This window comes from Anoplopoma fimbria, chromosome 6 (assembly GCF_027596085.1).
Source record: "Anoplopoma fimbria isolate UVic2021 breed Golden Eagle Sablefish chromosome 6, Afim_UVic_2022, whole genome shotgun sequence".
Lineage (NCBI taxonomy): Eukaryota > Metazoa > Chordata > Actinopteri > Perciformes > Anoplopomatidae > Anoplopoma > Anoplopoma fimbria.
The window spans coordinates 19,428,672-19,438,812 of NC_072454.1; the positions used below are offsets into that span (position 1 = coordinate 19,428,672).

The 10,141-nt window shown below is 39.9% G+C and overlaps 1 protein-coding gene across 1 annotated transcript in view; it reads right to left on the reverse strand.

Annotated features, from left to right (window-relative positions):
* wdr11 (WD repeat domain 11) overlaps nt 1–9,373 on the reverse strand; it is a 50,252-nt gene extending 40,879 nt beyond the window's left edge. Inside the window, exons 1-6 of the mRNA XM_054600413.1 lie at nt 9,125–9,373; nt 7,749–7,860; nt 5,633–5,786; nt 5,220–5,393; nt 4,698–4,899; nt 1,797–1,962 (exon numbers count right to left, since the gene is read on the reverse strand). Coding sequence (XP_054456388.1) covers nt 1,797–1,962; nt 4,698–4,899; nt 5,220–5,393; nt 5,633–5,786; nt 7,749–7,860; nt 9,125–9,210 — 894 coding nt within the window. The 5' untranslated portion in view covers nt 9,211–9,373. The remainder of the gene's footprint in view (nt 1–1,796; nt 1,963–4,697; nt 4,900–5,219; nt 5,394–5,632; nt 5,787–7,748; nt 7,861–9,124) is intronic.
* Nucleotides 9,374–10,141: the final 768 nt, after the last annotated feature.

Below are 10,141 nucleotides of genomic sequence, written 5' to 3' on the forward strand. Positions count from 1 at the left end.
AAAAGTTTTGCATCAATTGTGAAAATAGTTTTCTGTTAATGGACTAATCAATTAAGCACTTCAGCTCTAAATAGTATAAAAAATAATGATGAGTCATTACGTTAACAACTGAACACATGTAATAATGAAAGTATTCCGGCTCAATGTACTCTCAATGCATGAAACATGTAGAAGGCATCCATTTTTGAAGTGCTTGTATGTACAAGATTGACTGCATTAAGATGAAGATAAAAATAAAAAGAGTGCTCAGTATATTTTTCTTAATTGGGTTCAATGGGGAGTTATGGCCTACAGGTTTAGTAACTATATGGCAATTTTCATTTATCTTCTTTTATTTTATTTTTTTTAGGCATCACCTTTGTGGTTCTATTTCATTTAATCATTTTTGAACCCCGATCCTCACCAAAAGGATTGCATTACATGTTCAGCTACTGAACGTGTACCTGATAAATGGGCAATTCTGTGCACATTGTTAATGTGCCAAATCTGACAGTTTGTAGTATAAATGTGTCTATACTTCTCTGTCTCTCCTTGGCTCTGGGAGCTTCTAAACTCCAGCCTGGACCTTTAGCTTAAGCTGTGTCATCAGTCATGCAAATTGGCTGTTTGACAAGCACTTTATAACACTTAGAGGAGGGAGGCATTGGCCGGACAGAGCCAAGGCGGCTGAGTAATACCTCTCTACTCCTGCTCTGTGACTTTAGGACTTACTCCTTGACTACAAAAGGTTTGTTCTCCACCTTTGTGCTGCTTAACCAAGGATACATTTATTAAGACAAGATCAGTGACAACCCAAAATAAGTATGATTTATGGAAGTGCAATAAAATACAGAACAGAACACAATTCCACGCACACAGAAAATGTTAACTGTCTGTCGTGATAAACGACGCGTGGACCAGTCTGCAAACAGGCATAACTTTGAAGGTAATAAATTTCAAAAGGGCATATTATGGCTCAAAAAGAAAAGAAACACCACAGTGAAAACCGTGAGCCCTCCTTGACTTAATGACAAGCCACCACATTGGCCGTTCGTTCACAGACAGACACAGAGTTGGGAGTGAAAGCAGAGTGAACAGAGCAGCATTAAGAGACAGTTTCTGTTCCATTACTGGCTCTGCAGCCGTGACAAATCCTCTATCTAAAACCCCCACAGCATTCATCAATTTCCAATTCGAAAGCCAGGCTCCAAAAGAAGGGAAACTGGCACCTAAAGGTCACCGGGGCTGCTGAATGTGAGAATAGAAACTAACGTGAAGTCACTTGATACGGAGGCTGGTGAGGTTTTTTTGGGACTGCAGACGTCAGACCTTGATATGGAGAGCATTGAGAGGGAGGATGAAAAGTGGAGAACTTTATCATTTAAGGCAGGGGGAATTGGCTTGCTCATCCATATAAAAAAAAAAAAAGACAGGTTAAGGTAAAGCCCCTCGAGTAATGCTATAAAAGCATAAAGTGTGCGCTGGGTTCATTTGAGGGAAGGGAAAGATGGTGATGATGTTGGAGCGAGACAGCGCAGCTATCCCTGCATTCATCTCACCAACTAAGATGTCACTGTCACCTAAAGACAACTTCCAAATGCACAGAAGGAATCTCTTTCCCTCACATTCCAACCAATTACAAAAAAGGCCAAGAGCTTTATTTGAAAAATTCATGCAATGGGCAAATTAGCCACCTTCTTTCCACCCAAAAAACGAAGAAGGTTAACTCTTTTTAAGTTTGCAATTATCACCAACTTCAAGAATTACTGCGATCCCCAGTACACAGATTTTGCTTTTACATGCACGTAGTGTCTCACCTGAAGGAAGGGCACCCCGGAGCGCTCGATGGCCACCACGCCCACCGTCTGGCTGAGCTCCAGGTCCAGGATGAGGATCTCTCTGGGATAAAGCAGCAGCATGTGGTTCCTCTTGGATGGCAGGTAGGACAGCTGCAGGCAGTCGTTCAACGTCACCGCCTCCGCACTTCAGTGCCACACAAAGTAGAAAGAGGAAATATATTTCAGTACTGTTTTCATACTCGTTTTAAACCCAACATAATGCACACAGGACATGTTTGGAGAGGTTAAAATAACATTTTAATGACTAGAAATTAATAAGTCCCATTCAGCACACACATCAGCAAAGATATAATGATACTCTGCTGTATCAACACACGCATATGAAATATGCAAAAGCACCAATGTGATGATGGATGAGAAAGTTTCATTTCGAGGATCAACTTGATCTTTATTCACAACGTCTCTTGCAGAAATCTGAATGAATTAGTTATTACTTTTGCGGCTTCTCTGAGTCGCAGGCAAATGAGGGAGAACTGAAAAGTGAGTTCGGTTTAATGATAGGAGGCTGATGAATTAAGCAGGAATTGGCACAATTCGGACAAAAATTGCTTCTATTATTTTGTGTCCTTGAGATTTTATGCCAAATGTGTGATTAAAAATGAATTACAAAGACCATCATCCATGGCAGCAGCCAGGTTTGATCCCTCCATATGAGAACAAAGCAGTCACAAATGTTTAGCCGTTCAATCAGAAAGGAACAGAAGGCTGAGTTTCACAAAGTTTATGAGCGGCTCCATGGCAATAACTCATTCCTACAGCTTCATTCCTCTAAGTCACCGTGAGATCAAATAAAGGAGAGACAAACTTTATAACACAATGGAGATCATTATCTTCTCAGGGGGGGAAAGCGCAACAGATAAAATGGACTCAATGGGGGAACCTTTAGGAGTCCCTGAGCTAAATCACACTGTTGCCAGCTTACTGAAGTCAGGCGAAGCAGCGAGAGGGCAAGAAATGTCTGAGCCACCAAAGGCAAAAACATCAGAAGGAAACAGTGAAAGAAACTTCTGTATCTTAGATGCACAACAAAAAACAAGAAAGCGACAGAACTTCAAAGAGAAAACCGAAAAGAGAGGAAAAAGTCGGGTAACCCTAAACCCTCACAAAATATCCAGCTGCTCCTCACATCTCACTCCGTCTTTGCCCGATATAAGCCATGAAGGTTGCAGCAGTCTGTGGATTATTATACGTACACACATGAACACGTGTGCGGACGCCACACACAAACAAAATTGAGTTATGCAAGGTGTGTTTAATAGCACAGGAGGGGGGGCTTAAGTTTTCAAAGAACTCCCCGGCTTCTATTGTTTAATAATGTCCAATAAACATAAATGACCCTGAGGACATTCAAATCAAATTCAGTTATTATACATTGTATAATTCCCCGATGCAGGACTAATAAAGGATTATCTTATCTTATTATTTAGTCACTTCAGCTTGAGCTTCTCATGTCTAGACAATTCAGAATAAACACACACAACTTGATACTGGCAGGCTGACTTTGGCTCGGACTTGCACATGAGCACCGAATATACATACTTTATATACCCCCCTTACTATGTTATCATTTAAGGAATGAATCAAACCTCTACATATAGTAGTTTCATCGTTTGAGGCAGAGTCTGCCATCCACACACTGGACCAGAGCATCTGCTCTGGTCCAGTGTCTATGAAATTATCTATGACACATCATTGTCTATCTAATTATCTATGAATTTGATATCACTAATCTTTAGGATATTTAGATAAATATCCTAAAGATTAGTGATATCAAATTCATAGATAATACATTTCTGACAATAAACAATGTTCATGTCTGTTTGCGAATAAACAGGCCAATGTCTATCATCATGACAAAGGGACCAAAACTGTGCTGGCTAAACAACCAGATTAATGTATGCCTAATGAGACACTAATGTGCGTGATATAGTACTGTATTTAAACATTTCTGATAAGAGTCTGGGGGAGCAGAGTCTTGTTTAAACCCCCCATCTATCAACTGCAGACACACAGAGCCAGAGAGGAGAGATACTGTACCACTGAACATGATAAACACCCAAAACAGACACACAGACTGATGGAACACAGCATTCTCCAGAGCAATTACACATAGCAGGAAAGATGAAGGAAGAAGGTGTCAAATAGACACAAACACTGAAATGGACAAGGTGAGAGAGACAGGTAAGATTAATGGCGTGTTTTTTAATCGAGCGGGTTGAGTAGGTGGACAGAACAGGATGGGGTGTTGCTTCTATAAATAAGTCTGTCCGACAGTCACAACCGCTCAGGAAGGAAGCTGCCAGCACATCAAACAAGCCTTTGGTCGCTGATCCACTGCAACTTTTTGAAAAGTATGTCTTACAGAATTTCACAAGTTTGTCACTTAATGGCAAAAAAACTAGGTCATTCACTTCTTCTTGTGACTCGTAAAATATCTGTCAAATTGCTTTGATTTATCACCAGACCCAGGCTTAATGGATATGATAGCTTTAACCCCCAAAAAGCTGAAATTTGAACTTCAAATCGATCAGGCACAACCAAATTCATCTCTTAATATTTTCACACATTGAAGCCTGTCATTTCATCCTTTTAAAGAAACATCACATCTGATAGATCCTATCTAGATGTGCCTCAGATGTTTCAGGTAGTCACATGTCATTCCTCCCCAAAAAGACAAGTTCACTTTCAACAGGTCGGATAACTTATTGAAAAAGATGTAAGAGCAGCAGAAGTTACCGAGAGAATAAAAGAAGTGTATAATTGTGAATTCAACAAACCAAGATGCAGACATGCTGAGACTGACATAATTTAGAAATGGTTTTCAATATGCAATAAGTGTATTCACATATCACAACTTACGTGGGTTTTTCATTGGTGATGAGCACTTTGACCTTGTTGAGGGCCTTCTTGGCTCCGGTAGGGGCCGGGGCGGCGGCGGGGGCAGGCTTGGTGTGGGCGGGGCTAGCGTGGGGGCTGGCGATGTAGACCTTTTTGCCGGCACTGCTCGGTGGTTTGGAGTGGGAAAAGTCTGTGATGAAGACTATTCCTTCGCTGGTCAGCACTGCCCAGAAAAAAATAAAAAAACATTGCAATATGCAAATAACAGTTGTCAGTATACAGTTAGCAACTCTCACTCCCTTTATTTCTGCTTTTTACAATAAAATGAAGTATGGAAAATGAGATGTTACAAGCGGTTAGCATAACTGAATGTCATGTATCTCTAGAGCTGGTGCAGTCCCTCTCATATGTGTGAGCTCAATGAATTGTGAATCTAAGACACTATAGAGACATGACGCATATACTGTATGTGGGTGGACAAATGAAAAAGTGAATAAACTAAGGCTGAGTCAGACTTTTTTGGACAGTGTGTTGTTCACCTACACGCCATGTTGGAGGTGTCAAAGGGGTCAAAAGAAAAGGACAAGATGTTCTCAGCGTAGCTCTTCTTCCACAGTTTGGTGCCCGTGTCTCCGTTCCACAGGACAATGTAGTTGGGAGGGTGGATGGCTAACAGCAGATCACGAGACGCATCCTGATTCCACAGCCACTCCAAGTCTGGCAGAGAAAGAGCGAGACGGAGAGGAGAATGAGGCGATGAAAAGCACAGAGGCGTAGTGAGCGCCAGGAGGAAAGACAGAGAATGATGGTAAGAGCATTGTAATGAAAATAAATAGCCAACGACAGCTCCAAGTTTCACCCTGGCAGTGTTGCCAGGGTAATATCCCCATCCTGTACAGTACTAATGAATAAGGAATCAATCCAAGCCTACATGAGGTGGGGGGGGGATCTCTTACCCTGGATAGGTTTGGAGTGCTCCTGGATCTCACAATGGGCAGTGCCGCTCACCACATCCCACACTATGATCTTCCCCGAGGCATCTCCTGAAGCCAGCCGCAGACAGTAGGGAGAACTTACGTTGTGGTAGTAGTTTTCCCTCGACCATCTCACCTATCAAACACAGAACACATGCTGAGTGTCTTGGCAGTCGCTATGGAAACGTAACAAGACGGCCACATTTTGCCATCTGAAACAGAAGATGATGCGTTTGACTCAACAGCTGGTGCAAAGATCTTCTGGTTAACTGTAGATATGCCCAGAACAGGTCTTGAAGTGAATTAGCGCTTTTACACGTTTTAACTACTAATCACGTTCCATGTAAATGGAGAGAGATGCAGAGAACTGAAGGAAAAAAAAGCTGTATAGAGACTGTATATCAAAACACACATCATTTAAATGCAGCCTATGCAAGCTGTATACTTAAAAAGACAAATGACTATGAACAAGAAGGTGTTTAAATAATTGATCCTGTATCTGTATTTGTTCCTCAATAGGCATGCTCTTTACTGTGGCTTCTTCTGTCTTTTCCTTTTTTTTTTTTTTTCAATACAGCAAGCTTTCCTGTGTCAGGCATGGTGGTGAGGAATGGCCCGCCGCTGCAGCCACGGTGCTTAACAAGATTAAAGTGTGCTTCGGAGTGAGGAATGAGAGCCTCGGATTGAGCCCAGGGACTGATAATCACCATGGAATTTATTGCCCATTATTTACCCTTCAACAAAACACATAGACATCAAACATACAGACACACATACGACTAACACACACACCCATACACTAAAGAGGACTATCCGTCAATACAGGAGCAACCTTTACACGATGAAGCAGAGCTGAATGTGTCTGCCGGAGGGGGATGAAAAACAATTTAGCTCAAGGTTACACAATGCTGATGTTAATAGTGGATGATAAAATATAACTCCGACAGCAGGTGTGTGTTCGTATTAAACCTGGAAAGCAAAATAAACTGACATATATATAATAATAATAATAATAATAATAATAATAATAATAATAATCAATCCTTTATTAGTCCCACAATGGGGAAATTATTTCTCTGCATTTAACCCATCCCGGAGGAGCAGTGGGCTGCAATGAAGCGCCCGGGGAGCAACTTGGGGTTAGGTGTCTTGCTCAAGGACACCTCGGCACGTTGCCGGTAGAGGGGTTTGAACCACCAACCTTGTGGTTACGGGACAAGCGCTCTACCTCATGTGCCACAGCCGCCCCATATAGGGACATATAGTATGACATATACAGTATGCACAGGGGGACATCTATAGCTTACAAACCATACTGCTGACTTTAAGTGGTACATTCTTGCTCACCAAAAAATTGTTTGAGCTTGACAAAGAGCAAAATTGCAACAACGAAAAAAAAAAGGTCACAAAACAAAGGTCACAAAACAGACTTTCTTCTTTCAACATAATCTTTTCACAATAATTACACAGATTTGTCACAATAATGTTTAACCTATTCGTTTGCGTCCTTTTAATGTTACAGCTTTAATTATGTGAGGGTTTGCCGCATTCATTTTTCACTTGTATCTTTATACAAAGGCATCTTAACTTTTATTTTAATTATTATTAGATCATCTTATATTGTTATATTTTAATATTTTTAATTATTTTTAATTGATATTATCATTGTTTGTCTGCCATTTCTATGTCCTCAAGCACTTTGTAAGATTTGTTTTGAAAAGTGATGTATAAATGAAGTGTATTATTATTACTTATTGAGAGTGACCAAATTCTATTTTATAGTCTATGGAGCAGAGCAACAATTGTTCCGCCCATTATTTAAGCAAGAGTACCAAAATATTTGCTGTTTCCAGCTTCTCAAATAGGAAGATTTGTTTTTTCTTGTTTCTCCGACAGTCAATGAACTTCCTTTGGGTTTGGGTGGTTGGACATCTGTTTGGGGTGTGGGAGATTGTGATGGCCATTTTTCACAAGCTTTTGACATTTCATAAACTAAACAATTTATATTGGAATTTGGAAAATAACCAACAGAGTTATCAAAAATGAAAATAATAGTTACTCACAGTCCTACTATGAAGATATAAATAATTAAACTCACCTTGACCACATTAGCTTTGTGCCTCTCCAACACCTGGATGGTCTGAGACGTCTTTGGATCGATGATGAGAATACTGGAGTGACATCCCTGAGCTATCAGCCCTTGCCAACCCCTACAGTAAAGGAAAGCCAGAGAGATTGATAAGAAGAGTCACTCAGCCGGTGTGAATCATTGAGCCGGCTTCAACTTAACTGTCGCTGAGGAGAAATGTATCTTATAGCCAGGTAAGACATAGAACATTGCATACACACGTAGGCACACAGACTCAGGTAAACAAAAATATGATGAATACATCAAGTTATAACAGCAAACCTAGAGTATGCCATCGCTAAAACCATCAACCTCAGCGCCCAGTAATGGAAAACTAATCATCAGTTGGATAATCGTAAGCATTTAAGAGTTTGGTGGGCTGAGAAGAAATGTTCAGCCTGTTAGACCTGCCCTTCGGTAGTCTAATTCTCCATCCAAAGGGTAAGAGCTCAAATTTTCCTTACAGAGGAGACCAGCTGAAGCTAATTCTGACATATGATTTCAAACATTTTATTTTATTAACCAACATCATTGATCATCATTCCACTCCATGTTTGCCACTATCACCATCCTTCAGTGTGAATATAATATCTGCATGCATATGTGGCTGGAACAAATCCATACTGCACAAAAATCACAGCTCGATTTCACATCAAATTTTGATATATATATATCAATTAAAGCTGTTTATGAATACACATAATATCGATTAATGAGTCCTGGTGCAACAGGATGATGCAGCACATGACTGTAAACCAAATATGGGAATAATAACAGGAAAAAATAAGAGTAGCTACTGGGGAAATTACATAATTTGGATCAAAAAGCAATACTACCTCATAATTCACATGATATCTGAGGTGAATCATTTCCAGAACAGTTACAATGAATGTTTCTATTCAAGATGATTAATGCGGTTAAAGGTCTCAGTTGTAATAATTATAAAGTTTGGATATTGAAATATATGCAGTATTTCAGTTCTATCATGAACAATGCAATGCGATAACCTAATGGAAGTCACACAGCAGACCCGCTCCCTGCTGGATTACTATGGAAAGATGGGGGTTAAGAAATGCATCAGGCAAAGCGAATGTCACACGACATCACATCACATCACATGACCAGATTCCATGTTATGTGTGTGTGTGTGTCTGTTTTGTTGAGATAAACTACATTATCGTCATCAATTACCACAGATATCTTCCCAGACAGCATGAAGGGGAACAATATAATGAAACGCATACAATGTAATTAGCAGTTCGTTAACGTCGTCTAACGTCATCAGCGCGTCTTGACTACATGAAGAAGCTACAAAATGATGCTAACGCTGGAGGTGCAGTACTCACCAATCTACAGCGGTTTTATTCTGCAAATTGAGAGTGCCAGTCAACGTCCGAGCCGCGAGTTTGATGTTGACAGTGTAAGGAATCATTATTGGTGAACGGTATTTATGCTACATTAATAGTTTTTGTCCAAAAGCTGAAACAATTGTTTAGCTTCTGTGGTTTGCCTCTGTTGAAGATTCTAACAGGAAGTAAATCGGTGTTTGGAAATGGATCACCGTAGGGAAACAAACCCCAGCGTACCAAGGTTCCACAACTGAAACCTCGCATTTGTCAGTGGTCCGCAACCAAAATGTTGTGGAAATTAATCATTTCTTTTTCACAATGATGTGAAGTAAAATGAAAATGTTATTATAGCATTGTGTAGTTATTTGATATTTATTTTACACCCAATAGTTAAACCATTCTAACAGTGAAAAAGTGGGATTGGATTTTTAAATGTTTTATGAATATACTCTTTTGTGGGTTGTTTGAATCTAAGAACTGTGGCACATTTTTAACCATTGTTTGATTTAGAAAAAAAAGTCTGCATATTGCGTATTATGAGTATTCAAATGAATGTCATCAATCTAAATCCTAAATCGAATTAAATATAATGTGCCAAATATTGTATAAGCTATTTAATTATTTAAGTGCAATTTGATGTCTTAAGACCTAGGTCCTTTTTTTTTAACCTATAACCAGAAATTACTTGTTTAATCACATAGTGTGGTTCATCCCAACATTTGAAATTCTATCATAGCTTGATAAATGTTAACAACATCTAATGATAAACAAACTGTCCTAGCAATTCAGCCATCATTACAATTTCCCCCCTGCATGATTGCCATCAGACACTGATGATCTTATGCACACTGGGTGCATTAGAGTCTGAAATACTGGAGAGACCCCACGTGGTTCAGAGTTGCTGTTCTGCTTGGAACAATGTCCCAAAGGAAGGTGGTGACGTCATATTCTAGTCTGATGGGCTTTGAAGCAACAAACAAGGGAAAGCAGTGATTGGCTTGAGGCCACCACAGC